At 42.9% G+C, this 16,755-nt stretch overlaps 1 protein-coding gene across 3 annotated transcripts in view; it reads left to right on the forward strand.

Annotated features, from left to right (window-relative positions):
• The window catches only part of Washc5 (WASH complex subunit 5), a 56,785-nt gene that overhangs the window by 26,829 nt on the left and 13,201 nt on the right, over positions 1–16,755 (forward strand). For all 3 annotated transcript variants that reach the window (XM_004837968.4, XM_021252142.2, XM_021252153.2), the window contains exons 12-23: positions 1,204–1,316; positions 3,231–3,397; positions 3,474–3,549; positions 4,826–4,936; positions 5,730–5,870; positions 7,160–7,240; positions 10,622–10,723; positions 11,664–11,843; positions 12,687–12,811; positions 13,958–14,120; positions 14,811–14,913; positions 15,002–15,081. In XM_004837968.4, the coding sequence (XP_004838025.1) occupies positions 1,204–1,316; positions 3,231–3,397; positions 3,474–3,549; positions 4,826–4,936; positions 5,730–5,870; positions 7,160–7,240; positions 10,622–10,723; positions 11,664–11,843; positions 12,687–12,811; positions 13,958–14,120; positions 14,811–14,913; positions 15,002–15,081 (1,442 nt within the window). The remainder of the gene's footprint in view (positions 1–1,203; positions 1,317–3,230; positions 3,398–3,473; positions 3,550–4,825; positions 4,937–5,729; positions 5,871–7,159; positions 7,241–10,621; positions 10,724–11,663; positions 11,844–12,686; positions 12,812–13,957; positions 14,121–14,810; positions 14,914–15,001; positions 15,082–16,755) is intronic.

Genomic DNA, 16,755 nt, shown 5'->3' on the forward strand with positions numbered 1-16,755 from the left:
GAGGGGAGCTGCAGACTGTTGGGGGAAGGAAGCATCTCTCAAGTTTTACTTTATGATTTTCATCCTGCCTGTTTTAGGAAATTTTATCTATAGGAAAATTATGCCACTGCTTTAGATTTTTATAGATAAGAATCACATGGCTCTGACAGACCATTCTGAATTTTAAGATGACAAATTTAACTTTTTAAAATGCTTAATATCTGTCTTAACTATCAGATGTACTTCCAGTGAAGTTAACTATACAATAGAATTGCTTAATAGTGTAGCTTTTTATTTAAAAATAGCTATTTTTCATCAATAAGAGCTTATGATTATTATATTTTGGCTTTTGTGGATTTATTTGATGCTGTTTGGTGGCTCTAAAATATGTTTCCAAAGTATGCTAGTATTCCTATGTAAAAGTCAGCCAGTTTATAGTGATGTGATGTAAGCTGGCATCATGTTTTCCAAGTCACCACGTTCTGACCAAAAAGAAAAAGACAAAAACCATCCCTAACAGTACAACCAGATTAGTAGTCTAGAATCTGGCTCATAAATCTCTGTTGTCTCTTTTAGGTTCTCATAAATGCCAGCCTTGTTTCTCAGGTCATTTGCATGCCCATTTTACCCTTTTTTTCCTGGCTGTCCAGTTTATTTCATCTTAAGAAGTACTTTTGCACCCTGTGGAATGTGCAGTGTTTCCTCGCTCGGTTCATGAACTTCTTTCCATGATTCTGGTCACAAAGCCAAGTGGATGAGAACCAAATCAGATTCAAGGGCTAGGTTCAGTGTTGACCCCATGGGGAAATTTGATCACTGTTGTCCTTGCCAGAAACCTCCTTTTGGACAGAGCACCCCATCATTTTTCTGCCTGTCTTCACCTCTGCAGACTACTCTCCCGTAGCTCTGTTGCCCCATCGTTCCTTTCCAATGCTCTCCATGGCCACGACTGCCTTGTCTTTGTGGGCTGCAGTGTGCACAGGCCTTTAAGGCTTCTCTGCCAAGCACTTTAGACTGTTATTTATGTGGAAAGTTTAATCTGTTCTACAAAGCACATGTCCAGACACTTTTGTTGTGCTTTGGAGAATTCCTGGAAGCAATGTTGGGCACATGGCAAAAATTCTATGAATGAGAACTGGATTTGTAAGAGATGACATAATTAACTTCAAAACCATGGACATTGGAATTCTGGATTTCAGTTTTTCTTTGTTTCTGTCTTAATAGAAAATCTCCAAGCTTGGTTCAGAGAGATCTCAAAACAAATATTGTCTTTAAATTATGATGATTCCACTGCTGCAGGCAGAAAAACTGTACAACTAATACAGGCCTTGGAGGAGGTAAGGAAAGTCTTTTTTTAATTAGTTTTGGATCATGAATCATACCTTATGACCCCTGCAATAGTTTGCTCCTAAAAATATATCTGAAATGACACTTTTTTTTTTGGTACTGGGGATTGAACTCGGGACCTTGAGCTTGTGAGGCAGGTGCCAGAACCACTGAGCTAAATCCCCAGCTCCAGAATTTTCAGAAGCTGACTTTATTTTGTTGTTGTTGGCACCAGGATCGAACTCGGGACCTTGAGCTTGTGAGGCAGGTGCCAGAACCACTGACTAAAAATATATCTAAGAGAATTGCACCAGAAGCAAAAGCAATGAGCATTAGTGTATTCCCTGTACCATTACATGTAGTATCCCAAAATTGGACAAATAAGTGACCAGCATCAATAAATTGACAGCATAAGGCAGGATATTTTAACTTGAAGAAAGCATGCTGTCCCAGAAATAGAACTATGAAAACAACATAGGAACATTGGGAAATTGGTGATAATGAGGTAAAAATAAAATTGTGTGTGCATACCATTTTTTAGGTTTGTAAAAGGTATATGTAAAAGCTAGAAATAAGTACACAAAAGTGAAAATAATTGCGTAGTGATCATATGCTTTTATACATTTTCTTTTCTGAAAAAAATAGTTTATTTTTTAATCTACTGAAAAATAATGCTACGCAAAGCAATGATTATATCTCACCGCTCTTAAATTCTTTTTTTTCTTTTTCAGACAGAGTCTTGCTATGTAATTCAGGCTGGTCTTGAACTCACTATGTAGTACAGGCTGGCCTTGAACTCCTGGCAATCCTCCTGCCTCAGCCTCCCAAGTGCTGGGACTATAGGCATGCACCACCATGTCCGGCTAAAAATTTTAATTTTGTTTTTATTTTTATTATTTATTTATTTATTTATTTATTTATTTTGCTACTGTGGATTGAACACGGGTCCTTGCGCTTGCGCAGCAGGCAGCAAAAATCACTGAGCTAAATCCCTGCCCCTAATTTTGTTTTTAAATAGGTTTAAAATGGAAAATATAGCATGAGAATAATAACCATAGACTGTTTAAAATACTGTCTGTAACCCTATCCAATCAGTGTAACTGTACATTTTTAGAGATATAATTAATGCTTGTTCATCTGGCAGACCTTCTCACAGGCTTTTCTTACTTCTTGGAGGTTTTTAGGATGATCGCTGTAAGTGACAACACAGTATAGTGCCCCAGGTTAGCATACCACAGTGTTTCATTCCAGAGCAGGTGCATACTTACACTGTCTATTTTGCTTCTCTGGGGAATTTTCTAGTCTGTACTACAACTACCGGCAGCTTTGTTAGTCTCTGATTCTTTTTTCTTTTGTCTCACTTATTTTGATACGTAGCCCAGGCTTCTTGAGTATATACATGAAAACTTTAGGACACCATTGAAGCATTGTTTGATATTAAAGAGTAACCAGAAAAACTTAATAATGATGTAAAAGTAGCAACACGTTGGTTGTGGTATAACTTGCCTATGTGTACGTATTGTGGTGCTAGGGACGGAACCCAGGGCCTTAAGCATACTGAGAAAGTGCTTTATCATTTTACCAGTCCCTCAAGTGTATTTTTCTAGCAATATGCATATGTTCAGAATTAAGATTTTCCAGTATATGTTTATGAATACTATATAATAAATGTTTATTTATAATAGGATGGAAAATGAAAGTATTTACTTGTAGCAATTGTACAAGATAAACAGTAAAGCATCTTCTAATCCTAAAAATGTGTGCACTTTTTTGACTTGGCTCATATATTTCTGAAATTATAATTTGGAATAAAAATTTTATCAAGAAATTATTAGTAATGTGCTTTATTTAAAGTGTTTCAAAGAAAAATGAGTGCCATTGAGGCCACTCAGAATTTTTTCATTAAATGTTTTTACATAACACAGGTTCAGGAATTTCACCAGTTGGAATCAAATCTGCAGGTTTGTCAGTTTCTTGCTGATACCCGCAAGTTTCTCCATCAGATGATCAGAACGATTAACATTAAAGAGGAAGTCCTGATCACAATGCAGATTGTCGGCGATCTGTCCTTTGCCTGGCAGTTAATCGACAGGTACCGTGGAAAGGCTGACGTGTACCCCTGCTGAAGGCCACTAGGGGCGTCTCCTTAGAGCTTGTTTCTTTTACAGTTTCACATCCATCATGCAGGAGAGCATCAGGCTGAACCCGTCCATGGTAACCAAACTCAGAGCTACATTCCTAAAGGTAAGCAGGCAGCAGCACGGTCACTTCTGTTGAGGAAAGAATCGGCCTTCACACTTGTGTCATTCATACATCAGGCCAAGATTCCATCCTTTTAGGAAATTGGATGATTTGAGTGTTTGACTGAAAATTGCCAGCAGTTTTTCCATGAGAGCATAGTTTCAAAAAATGCCAGCCAGTCAGGCATGATGGGACACATCTGAGATCCCACTCCCTGGGAGGCTGAGGCAGGAGGTTGGCAAGTTCGAGTCCAGTCCAGGCAGCTTAATGACTTAGTAAGATCTCACCTCAGCATAAAAAATAAAAAGGGAAAGGGGTGTCACTCAGTGCAAAGGCCTTGGGTTCATCCTCAGTACCTCCAAAAAAAATTTCAGAAATGTACAGAATATTGTTTTTAAATGAATCCATTGATTTTTTAAAAAATGTTTTATTAGTCTAACAAAAATGTGAGTCCTTTGGCTCCTTTATTCCTTGAGTATGAATTAAATCCTTTTTTTGTTTCTTTGTTTCTTTTCCTTTTGGCTGTGCTGGGGATCAAATCCAGGGCCTCATGCATTGTAGATGAATCAACTTCTTTTACTTTTCACTAAACAAACTTTGAGCCTAGCCTCTGCTACAGACTAATCTGTGCTGTAAGGTTGGGGACTGTTGGCAGACAGCACGGCAGGGCCTTCCTCTTGGCGTGGTAAACAACAGTAATTTACTCCGCATCTGCACCTTCTGTCACAGTGTATCACCTCCGCACGCGCAGTTGGGTTTTGTAATTGGTGCAGTAGCACAGTGTAGTCAGCATTGTCTTCCTTTCCGGGCAGTACATAAAGTAACGGCACTTCCTGCACTCGATGGCATCTTGGACAGGTGAAGCCCACAGTCCGGCGGTCAGGATGTCCGATTTTCCCAGAGGAGGGGCTGACTTCCTTAGCCCACTGGTTCAGACTTGAGCCAGCATCAGGGTGACCGGAAATCCCTGTCACGGCCCGGAGTATGGCCCTGCCCCCAGGTCCGGCTTCCAGTCGCCTGGGTGGGGCCAGGTAATGTGCACTGCAGAGGTCACAGGTGGTGCTGTTCCTCTGGGCCCGGCCCAGGTCTGCGCTGGAGAGCCAGTGTCACCTTGGGTATCTGTGCTGTCCCTAAAAGTGCACAGTTAGAAACCATTTGTGATACTGATGAGGTTTCATTGAGTCAACTCCAAGTACTTTGTTGTATGTCATGCTTTCTGGAAAGAGATTTCTGGGACTTCTTTGAAATCAAAACACAGACATTTTTACCTTTCTTCCAGCTTGCCTCTGCCCTGGACCTGCCCCTTCTTCGGATTAATCAGGCAAACAGCCCGGACCTTCTCAGTGTGTCTCAGTATTACTCTGGTGAACTGGTGTCCTACGTGAGAAAGGTAGGACGGGCATCAAGGTGACCGTTCATCAGCCAACAGCTGTCTGAAACACAAAGGTGCACGTGGACCCTGTGAAAAGTACACTTGTATTCCTTTCCCTCTTTAAAATTGGATTGGGCCAGGGATTTAGCTCAGTGCCGCTGCTGCCTGCCTTGAAAGCGCAAGGACCTGAGTTTGATCCCCGGTACCAAAAAAATAAATAAATAAAATAAGATTGTATTGCATAAATTTTTATACCTAAAAATAAACATTCTTACTGCCACTATGGGCATGCAGATATATTTTTACTTTCAAATAACTTTATAGCTACTTTTTGAATGGTGGGATTAACATCCATTTTAGAGGTGCAGAAACTGAGAAACAAAGGTGGTAGTAGCTTCTTCAAATCATAGAGCCAGTGGGTGCAAGAGTCAGAACTAGAGCCAGCATGTTCTCAGCAGAACCTAGTTCCAAGTTTTCATGGGGATGTCAGTCCTTGTTTCAGTAACTTATGATGGAGCGAGAAGCCAGACAGGCCTGAGTTCAAATTGATCTGTGTCACATACTACTGAGAACGCTCCTGTGGTGTTACCTGATGTCTTCCAACCTCAGTGTGGGAATGGTGGATACTTTTGTAGCATGGTAGGCGGATCAGCATTATGGGCTGTGAGCAGTTATTTTAAATTCTCAGCATCCCTTCAGGTAGACAAAGTGCTCTTTTTACACACTGGTTTCTAATACTACCAACCTAGTATTTGTCAGCTAAAAATAATAAAGATGTCCTATTGTATTTCCTCTTTCCCTGTCACTAAAGGTCTTGCAGATCATCCCAGAAAGCATGTTTACGTCTCTTCTGAAGATCATCAAGCTTCAGACCCATGACATCATCGAGGTGCCTACCCGCCTGGACAAAGACAAGCTGAGGGACTATGCTCAGCTCGGGCCCCGATACGAGGTGCTGCAGCTCCCTGAATTCTGCCTTTTGGTATTTAAAACTGAACAAGGTGAAGTGTCACAGGCAGTGTCGCCCGCCATGCCATGGGGACCACCAGGCCAATTCCAGTTTGTTTTCTCACTCTCAAAGACAGCCATGGTTTACCATTTTAGTACAATACCTTTATTCTGGGCATTTTCCTGGTGTCATCAAAGGCCTGGAAAATGGAGCTCAGCCAGCCACTTGTCTTTTGAGCACTCTTGGTAAATCCACCCTTGTTCTCCTTGGGCTAGATTGCCTGCATGTCTCTGTTTGCCTTCCTTTTTTGTGTGTGCAGCTCCCCTAGGCCTTACAATGGGTTACTTTAATGTACCTAACCTCTGAACACCATAGCTTTGTTTGCCTGCCTTACACATGCTCAGAACAATTAACATTAGCCTGAGGTTCGACAGAATCATCTATTACAAAGCCTGTTTTGTAATAAAAGTGTTGAATGGCTCATGGAATTTATTAGATAGATACTGTACTGAAAGTGAAGAGCAGAATGTTCGTATGGGCACACTTTTGCACCATCGTAAAATGAAAAAATGATTAAATTTGAACCATCTGTATACCAACCCAGCAGCTCAAAATAATCTGTATCCCATTAACCATTTCCTACTGCCAGATTTTCAAGCCCTGAGAGTTAAGCAAATTCAGAGCTTGTTCTCCCCAAACACTTGTACTGTTCTTTCTCCTTGAACTTGAACTTTAAAGATGTGAGAAGTCAAGTGAAAACTGAAAATATAATGTCCCGTGTCAGCTTCCCATTCTCTGACATAACTTCAAAACATACGTCAGGAATTTATGCTAGTAAGCTGTTATTTCATGCTTATTCTGACCTAAAATAATAGCTTCTGCTACCGTGTCACTGTCTCCTGCATTGCTTGAAAGGAACATGGGGACCGGTGAGGGGAGAGTCCCTCTCAGTCACATTAGTGTTCTCCACCTGGAAGCAACCATCCTTATTAAATTTTAGACATGAGAAACCAAAGCCCAAGACAGGGAAGTGGTGTGTCCAAGGTTAAAGAAATGATGAAGACCTTCTGTCTCGGTGACCCAGTGTGTCTAACATGGTCTTTCATTGATATCACAAAGGCTTATTTCTGTCCAAGGCACATGACACCGATGGCCTTGTTAAATCCACATATCGTTTCCTGTTGCCACTGCCCATTGCCCCTGCTAAGACTATTAGCCAGTTATCTAGCTTTCCCTAGAAGTGATGAGTCTTATCTACAGTACTGCAATGTGCCTCTTTTTCTTTATTAAAGGTTGCCAAGCTTACTCATGCTATTTCCATTTTCACTGAAGGCATCTTAATGATGAAAACGACTTTGGTTGGCATCATCAAGGTACAGTTCGGATGCTAGTCTCTGTGACCTGGTGGTTAGTGGCTTTCATTTTTCTGGCATGGTAGAACAGGAAGTGATGCTACCATCTTGCTGTTTCCCATTCTGATTTTTGTTTTATTGATTAGTAAAAGAAGAGAATATTATAATCTTTATTGCTCATAATACTTAAAGACCATCTTATGGTATAATCTTGGAATTTCTTTATCTTGTGGTTCTGGAGAAAATTTGTGGTATTAGTAACCATTTTACCCAAGAGTTGTTTAAATCTAAGAAAAACTTACTGCACTGAATTTCTGTAGTAGCAAAGAAAACAAAACGACTTGATTTTCTGAGCTAAATTACCTTCTCTCTCTGTCTCTGTCTCTCTCTCTCTCTCTTTCCCTCTTCCTTCCTTTTAGCGTTTTTATTCTGCACCGTAGGTGCAGACAGCTAAGATAAGTATAGCCTCTGTTGACAGACCATTGTCATCACTCATGCATGCACGCTCCACTTTCTAGTTCTTGTCATCCTGTGGATATAAGTGATTATCTCATTGATGATGGTAAATCCTAGCACCACAAAGCAACCAGTATAGGAAGAGTATAATCAGATGTAAGACCTAGTAATTATCAGAAGAAACACTGCTTAATAAAGTATAAATCCTTCACTACAGTCTCTCAGACAGTAAGGGTAGAAGGAATATCATGCTCACTGGCCTCATTTAACCCAGTAGGCTCTGCCTGTCTTAAGTAATAAGCAGGGCACTCGAGAGGCATCCTTTGACCCTCACTAATCTTTAACATTAAGGGTATATTTCAAAAAACATATAAGAAGTGTAGGTTCACTTTAGTCAATAAGACCTAAAACAAGTAAGTTATACACAGAGAAATGAAAGTTCATTGTTAGAGACAGCTGAAAGAAAGAAAAAAAGAAAGAAAGAAAAAGAAGGAAAGAAAACTAATATTCATCAGTAGAGAAATGGCTGCATCTGCATGTGTCACGATGCATCCTTATGATGGATTGCTCTGTAATCATTCCAGAAGAATTTTCCACTGTCAAGTTTACAAGATAGAAAATGAGAAAAGCAAATTGTAGACCCACATATGTGTTAATCCACTGATGAATTCTCAGCTGATTGTGCTGTTAGGAGGTAGGGCCTATTGGAGTGGGTCACTAGGAGCATGATCTAGAGGGATTATTCTTGTCCTCAGCTGCTCCTCTCTCTGCTTTCAGGCTATTGTGGGTTGCTTTCCTCTGCCAGGCCCTTATGGCTTCAGAGGATTCAGTCCATGGTCAGCTGGTACCAAGGCAGGAACATCATGGCAGAAGGGTATGACAGAGCAAAGCATTCTCTGCCTTGGAGCCAGCCAACCATGGACTGAAACGGTGAGCTAAAATAAACCTCTTCCCCTATAAGTTGTGGTTTATTTACACACATACACACACACACAAATTCATATATATTCATCCTTAAACACATTTCAAAAATCTAAATAGGACCATCGTGTGTGTGTGTGTGTGTGTGTGTGTGTGTGTGAGAGAGAGAGAGAGAGAGAGAGAGAGAGAGAGAGAGAGATAGAAAAAGGTCTGGAAGATGCGTATGAAACCGTTAACCTGCTAACTTCAGGGGAGAGGACAGAATTGTGAGGAGGGGTTATGTGAAGATTTCTCTTACCTTTGAATATTTCCATAGATTAGTGAAATTCCAGGAAGAATTGAAAGAGCCACATGAGACCTTTAGATTCATGAAAGCATTGAATTCTGTTCCCCTAAATCTGTTCTTTTTTTATATATTCGTGTGTTAGGGATTGAACCCAGGCCTTCACACATGCTAAGCACATAGTCTACCATTGAACTCCACCCCTAGCGCCTAGCCCCTAAATCTGTTCTTGTAAGTTAATGTTACTTCTTTGATTTTGTTGTAATTGGTTGTGAATCTTTATAGTTAGCTTTTTATTGTAAAATAAGACTCAGATAACTTTCCTTATAGAAATAATTATGTAGTTTAATGGGTTCCTACAAGGTGAATACGGTACCACTCATTCTAATCACCATGTATTAGCCAGATTTCCCATTGCCAAGACACAATACCAGACACTCTTAATTTGGAGGAGAGGTTTATTTGGCGTACGGTTTCAGAGGATTCAGTCCATGGTTAGCTGGTACCAAGGGAGGAACATCATGGCAGAAGGGCATGACAGAAAGCAGAGCAGGAGAACAGCACCAGAGAGGAGGAGTGAGGGGCCAGTTATTGACCCCCCCCCAGGTCTCACCCCCATGACACACCCAGAAGTGTGCTTTACTAATTCCCTGGGCAGCTTAAAAGCTAATCAAATTGACGTCCACCGTGACCATCACACCTTGTAAATTAGGAAGTATAACTTAGTCCCTACTCTTGTATCCTCATGTGCACTGACCTAATCCCAGCCTCTCTTTCTTTTTTATTATCCAAGAGTAAGTTTCTAGACACTATTGTTTAGACTTGCCCATTTAAGAAAATAATGTATCCCAAGTCTGTTTTATTCCATGTTTCTCGTCCATTCCTTTCTTCCTTTCTAGTTGCTCCGTTGTGGAACCCAGGGTCTCACCTTTTAATTTCTCTACAGAGTGAATTTTGTTGACTACATATTCATTCCTGATGTAGTTCAATGTTTCTCTGGCTTTTGTACAACTTTTCTTACAGCTCCTATTACAGTTGTCTTCTTTGAAGTTTAAATATAATCAGAACCAGGTGGAATCTATAAATTATCTCCATGACTTTTTTTTTTTTTTTGCAGTGTAAGGGATCAAACTCAGGACCTTGCTCTTTCGAGGCAGGCTCAGTACCACTGAGCAACATCCCTGGTCCATCTTTATGAATTTTTTTTTTGGTACTGGGGATCGAACTCAGGTCCTTGCACTTGCGCAGCAGGTGACGAAACCACTGAGCTAAATCCCCAGCCCCCCATCTTTATGACTTAAAAGAATGGCTCTTTACAAATTAAAAATAAGTGAAACAATTCTGAGGAAATTCACAGGAGCCTGTTAAAAACATTTGATGTTTTATGGATCTGGTAAACTTCAGGGGATGACAAGAGCTTTCTCGTTACAGAAAAATTAACAAAGTAAGCTTACAGAACTAGATAACAGATTTGCCCCTCATCTATCCCCCTAATTATGAACAGCATTGTAAGAATACTGAAAGAAAAGAAAATTTAGAGTGGTAGAACCCACTTTATATGAGTTAAACAAGTCTGTCCGGACTGTTAAGATCAGGTAGTGGCAGGGAAGGGGGAAAATCCAGATCTCTTGGAGATGGGTTATGAAAATGCTCCTCTGGAGACTCCAGGAGTCATCTTTCCTCTGGGTCTCTTCAGGGCTGGTGTCTCCCTCACTGCCACTTAATCCTTGGCTTTTACTTAGGTGGATCCAAAGCAGTTGCTGGAAGATGGAGTAAGGAAGGAGCTAGTGAAACGGGTGGCCTTTGCCCTGCATCGGGGACTGATATTCAACCCTCGGGCCAAGGTACAGATGAACGGAGTGTGTCTGTTCTGCCTGTGCCCAGCTGAAAACCCGGGGGCAGCACCGTGAGCAGACCTGGCCTCGTGTCGTGTACATCCACTGCGGTTTTCAGTATCGCTGGCAGCTTTCTGTTCTGTTTTAATATGCTTTTGGCTCTGTGCGGGAGTCCATCCAGATTGTGACAAAACCCTCTTTAAAACCAGTGCTGCTTCCTTCATCTCTTGACTCCCAACTTTAAAAATTGAACTGATGTTTAGTGTTCAGAGTTACCTTGGTGATAGTTTTTGTTTTCTTTTGCTTTTGTTCATTTGTTTTTTAGTATTTGAGCCTTCACTCTGAGCTATAACCCTAGTTCTCTTTTGAGACAGGCAGGGTCTCTGAGTTGCCGAGTTGCCTAGCCTGAGCTCCAACTAGCGATCCTCCTGCCTCAGCCTCCCAGAGTGCTGGGACTAGAGGCATGTGCCACCACACCCAGCTCAATCTTATTTGTTGTATTTAAAAGAATTTATTGACTCTCAAAAAGATAGGAACTATAAAGGCCCTAACTGTTTTGCTTTATCTATTAGGAAATAGGATTTGTATCAAGAGAAAAAATAGGCCTGAAATTTATACAGAGAGTATTTTTCACCAGTATATTCAATTTAAAATATTTTAAGTTTTCTAAGATTAGGTATGTTCATCAGATGACATGAGAGAAATTATCAATATTCACTTTTAAATTCCTTTATATGAGACTTCCTTACCAAGTGAAATCTGTTCTTTACTGAATGTCTGACAGCAGTTGCTAATCCTGCATGAAGTAGAAATGAGTATTTCTGAAGCTTAAACTGTGTCCCAGGCTGTAACTCAGGCCCCTTAGTTGGCGTGTCGTTGGAAGTCTAATGTAGGCAGTAGCAGTGGATGATCGACTCCAGGGAAATAATTTAATTTCCCCTTTGCACAGCCAAGCGAATTGATGCCCAAGCTGAAAGAGCTGGGAGCAACCATGGACGGATTCCACCGCTCCTTTGAATACATACAGGACTACGTCAGCATTTATGGTCTGAAGATCTGGCAGGAAGAAGTCTCTCGAATTATAAATTACAATGTGGAGCAAGAGTGCAATAACTTCCTAAGAACAAAGGTATCTGCTAAGTTTTAAAAATCTTAGCCCTATGTGTTATTTCTCGTGTTTAAAATGCACGCCCCAAACCCTGAGAAGCCAGCAAGTTTACTTAAATAGCTGGTAAAAATAGGTGAGCACCGGAAGGTCGAGCACCTTCAGGGGCGGTGGAGGTGACAGAGCTTCTGTGGCCCTGTCCTGAGGAGAAAGTGGGCGCGAGTAAGTGGCTACGGAATGAAGCATGTAGCTGTGAGCGCTACAGAACTGGACTGCCCGAGTGACGGAGCTCAGAAGATTTGGACTCCTCCCGGTGGGGCGGGTGCGACCCTGCTACTGCTGCATCCCTCTTCAGGAGCCTCCCCCCTCTCCTCACTTCCTGTCCCCCACCGTGCGAGGCTCTGCTTTCTTTGTGTCGTGACTGACTGTTACTTTCCTTTCTGGCCATCCTAGTGGCAGTGAGGTGGCATCTCATTGTGGTTTTGACTTGTGCTTTGACGGCTGATGAAGTAGAGCATCTTTTCCTGTTCTTAGTGTCCATTTGTAAATCCTCTTTGGAAAAATGTCTACTAAAGTTCTTTGCCCTAAAAAAAAAAAGAGCACCAAATTTGTGCACCAGTGCTGAAGTCTTAGAAGTTTCTGTGTCTTCTCACTTGTTAGTTCACTTGCTCGCAGTGATTGCTTGTTTTACTAAAGCTGTGACAACAATCTGGGAGGCTGTCAGTCATTGGTTTGCGGCTTTTCCTCCGTAAGGCCGGGAACATTTGTCACTCTTCGTGCGATTTTATCTGTAAAATTATGTGACGAAAAGACAAGTGGGTTTACTCTGTCAGAGGTGTACTAACTGTTCACGGCTTTGCTTTCTAGATTCAAGACTGGCAGAGTATGTACCAGTCCACCCACATTCCAATACCGAAGTTCACACCTGTGGATGAGTCCATGACATTTATTGGTCGACTGTGCAGAGAAATCTTGCGGATTACAGACCCAAAGTAGGTGTTTCTGGATTCTGCTGGGCCCCTCGATGGTGTCATCTGCCCCTGTGTCAGTGGCACGCTCCCCGTTTCGGTCCCTGGGTCTGGCGCTTGTCACCTCATCCTGACTTCCTTATGACTCCCTTGTTTCTTAGTCAAGCCCATGGGCCGCTGGATATTGAGCATTCACCTGAGCACTCATCTTGGCACATTATCCACATCCATGCGTTTACTCACTGCAGCCAAGACGGCACTGTTCTTATTCCCACTTTAAAGATGGAGTAACTGAGGCACGGGAAAGCTTAGTCACCTGGCCAACATCAGGTAGTAAGTGGTGGACCCAGAATGCTATGCTCTCCAGCCCGTCTGCCTCCTGAGCCCAAAGCACTGCCCTGGTGAGGGGCAGACTGCATAGCTCTGTACACAGGGAATCCTAGTCCACGTTTAGGTCACCGGGTTCCACACTCAGAGGGACTGGGTGAAACCTCCTAATTAACTGCCCTTGAGAATGCTGGAGGTGGACTCCAGGGTGGGGATGAGCACGCTGCCTCCAAGTCCAGCGGAGCCTGTGTTCCTCCTTCATCTCTCTCTGAGGCCCGGACAAAGCAGCTGTCCTGAGGTCACCCAAGGGAGGGTGTGCTTCTGTCTTCCCCAGGCACTTGCTCACTGAGTAGAGGCCTCGGGGGCACCCAAGAAAATGTGCCTCTCTTTCTCTGTCTACCTCCACGGGTGTCGCTGAGCTTGTGTAGAGGAAGTATTCTTCCAACCTGGCTCCTTTGTACCATTGTCTGATCTGGGCTTAAACTATGTCCAGAATCCCCAGTAAGAATAAGGAATTTTGGCTCATGGGCCAAAGAGAGTGAATGATCCCAAGAGCTCTGTGCCTCTTCCTTTCTTGGTGTCCATGGGTTAAATAGATGAAGACCTTTTACCATGTTTCCCTGAAAATAAGACTGGGTCTTACATTAATTTTTGCTCTGGGGAAGGGTGGCCCGCTGAGTTCCAGCTCCCTGGTCCCTGCTGGGCAGGTGCAGACCTGCTGATGCCAAGACATTGAGGTCAGAGAGTGCCTGTCACATGGCTGCATTCCTGGTGTGTGACCTCCCAATCCTGTGCAGACCCACAGCTCTGCAGGATGACTTCTGACCTCTGCTTCCATTTTAGAATGACATGTTACATAGACCAGCTGAACACCTGGTATGATATGAAAACGCACCAGGAAGTGACCAGCAGCCGCCTGTTCTCAGAAATCCAGACCACCTTGGGGACATTTGGTCTGAACGGCTTGGACAGACTTCTGTGTTTCATGATTGTGAAGGAGCTACAGGTGAGCCCTGGGCCCTGCCTGCCTGGGCTGCTGCCCAGCTGGCCGTGAGAGCAGATCTGGCCAAGTTAAACTCTGACATTCCTTTCGTGCTTGTTTACACTGACATGAAGGAGGTATAGGTTTTACTCAGAAGAGAAAAGCTGAGGGCAAACTAGAATTTCTTTGGCCCACATGCTATGCGTAGGCTGCTTTTGTGAGTCTCAGTTTGGGAATAAGACTTTTCATATTTGAAGCCAGTAAGCCATCGCCACAGGGTCTGTTTCTAGTGGGAACATGAGTCATTGCTTTTCTCTATTCAGAGGTTGTGTGGCTTTACTTTTTTTTGTTTGTTTGTTTGTTTGTTGAGGTGGGGTCTCCCTTTGTAGTTCAGGCTGACCCTGAACTCACTGTGTAGTGCAGGCTGGCCTCAAACTCATGGCATCCTCTTGCCTCATCCTCCCGAGTGCTGGGATTACAGGTGTGTGCCACCACACCTGAGTGTGCCGGGTGTGTGACTTTTCTTTTGGTACCAGGGATGAACTCAGGATCTTGTGTTTGTAAGGCAGGCATGGTGCCACTGAGCTACAACCCCAGCCCAATGTGTGACTTTTCTTAAGTGAAGTCTGTTTCTACATAGTGCTTGAGTTAGCGGGAGTATTTATGTGTTTATTCATTATGTTAGGTTCCTTGATTGTGTCTTCTTGTTTTTAGAATTTCCTCAGTATGTTTCAGAAAATCATCCTGAGAGACAGAAGTGTTCAGGACACTTTAAAAACACTCATGAAAGCTGTCAGCCCCCTGAGAAGCATTGTAGGTGAGTGTCCTGAGACCACCCTGCAGTGTGAATAATGATGTTGCCTTCCTGAAGTTAGTAAATACAAAATTATGTTTTAATCTTTCAGCAAATTCAAATAAAATTTACCTTTCGGCCATTGCCAAAACACAGAAGATCTGGACCCCTTACCTCGAGGCCATCATGAAGGTATGTTGTCAGGGAGAGGGTGATAATCATTACTACAGATTGTAGATTACTATTTTCTTGTAAGTTGGTGGCTTAAAGAAAGCTCCTTGTCTTTCTTGTGTCACTAAAACAGAAATAGTAAGCTGGGAATGGTGCCGCACACCTGCAGTCCCAGCACTCCAGGAAGCTGAGGCAGGGGATTGCAAGTTCAAGCCCTGCCTGGGCAACTTGGCAACTTAGAGGCCCTGTCTCGAAATAAAACTTTTAAAAGGCCAGGGATGTAATTCAGAGGGAATATCCTGGGTTCAATATTTCCAGTACTACTGTTACTTCTAAATTCATTTATTTCTTTTTCTTCCTTTTGGGGGCTGTTATTGACTAGGCTTTTTATGGTCCTGTATGTTCCCCCTCTTTTGCTCAGGAAAACTAGTTCCTTTTCAAATGCTTTTGGCCAGAGTGCTTATATACACAATGGAAGTTCCTCTTCAAGTCCATCTAACAAAGCGATCTTTCCTTTTCCAGATCCAGTCTTCTCTACCGTTAGAGGAACTAACAGTAGCTGCTAGAGAACTTGCATAAATGTTAGGAAGCCAGGTTCTCTGGGACATAATTATCTGTACCTTGTGAATAAAGCACTGTGACTTTGGAAATGAGGAGTAAAGCCCAGCCAGATTCATTGGCTGGCTGGAATCCCAGCTTATTTTACAATGCAGTCACCGGCTTTCCTGCCTGTCCCCATGGCTGTCCCCCCAGGGACCTGTGCTCTGTGCACATCCCCCTGTTACTATTGCCTGATCCAAGGTGGTCTACAGAACTTCACTGAACACCTGCCGCATACAAGGCCTTGTCAGTTGCTACAAGTAACAGAGTCAGTTAATACACTGCCTGTCCTGTCACAAAGGTTATTTACAATTTAATAGGAAAGAGTGGATTTCTTGGTGGCGGATTAGGATTCGTGGTTAAAAGTGTCACGTACCATGGGAAGTCTCGAACCCTAAGTCCCAGTCTCTTGTTCCCAGTTGTATAGTTGTTTATCGAGACAGTGCTTGATAGTGTCTCAACTGAATCCACACTGTATCCCTGATGATTTCAGGGAATAGGAGGTTTCTGATTTGTTTATTTTTGCTTTACTTCAGACCACTAAACAACCAGTAGAAAACACAAGGAGAGGGCCGGGATGTAGCTCAGTGGCGCCACGCCTGCCTCACAGAACAAGTTCCACAGTTTGACCCCTGGTACTGCAAAAAGGAAAGAAAACACACAGGGCCTGTGGTCGTGCCCCATGTCCTGGTTGTGGAGGCCTCACCTTCCCTTGGCTCCCGACTGTCAGGCTCTGAGGGCTTCATAGGCCAAGTTCTCATTGCTGGAAGATTACCAGCGGTTGGACAGGCCTGAGTCTCCACTGAGGGCACTGGGGGATAGAGCGGTTCTCTGCAGGGACTCCGAGGTTCCCCAGGCTCACCAGTGGCTTCTCTCCAGTAGCTATTGGACTGTTAGTCACACTTGCTGGTGACTCACTGGTAACCAGGGAACCGTGCCTCAGTCGTGATCTTGTAGTAAAGCCCCAGAGGCAAACTTGCCTTGGTCCATGGATAGGGAACTTGCAGTTAGCAAACCAGTGTTGATCTTGGACAGGGTTGAGAATGAGTGCAGTCACATGCAGCTATTGAGACTTGAAGTGTTCAGTTACACATT

Source organism: Heterocephalus glaber, unplaced genomic scaffold (genome assembly GCF_053883595.1).
Source record: "Heterocephalus glaber isolate CG9 unplaced genomic scaffold, H.glaber_assembly_v1.0 deba00000281, whole genome shotgun sequence".
Taxonomy (NCBI): Eukaryota; Metazoa; Chordata; class Mammalia; order Rodentia; family Bathyergidae; genus Heterocephalus; species Heterocephalus glaber.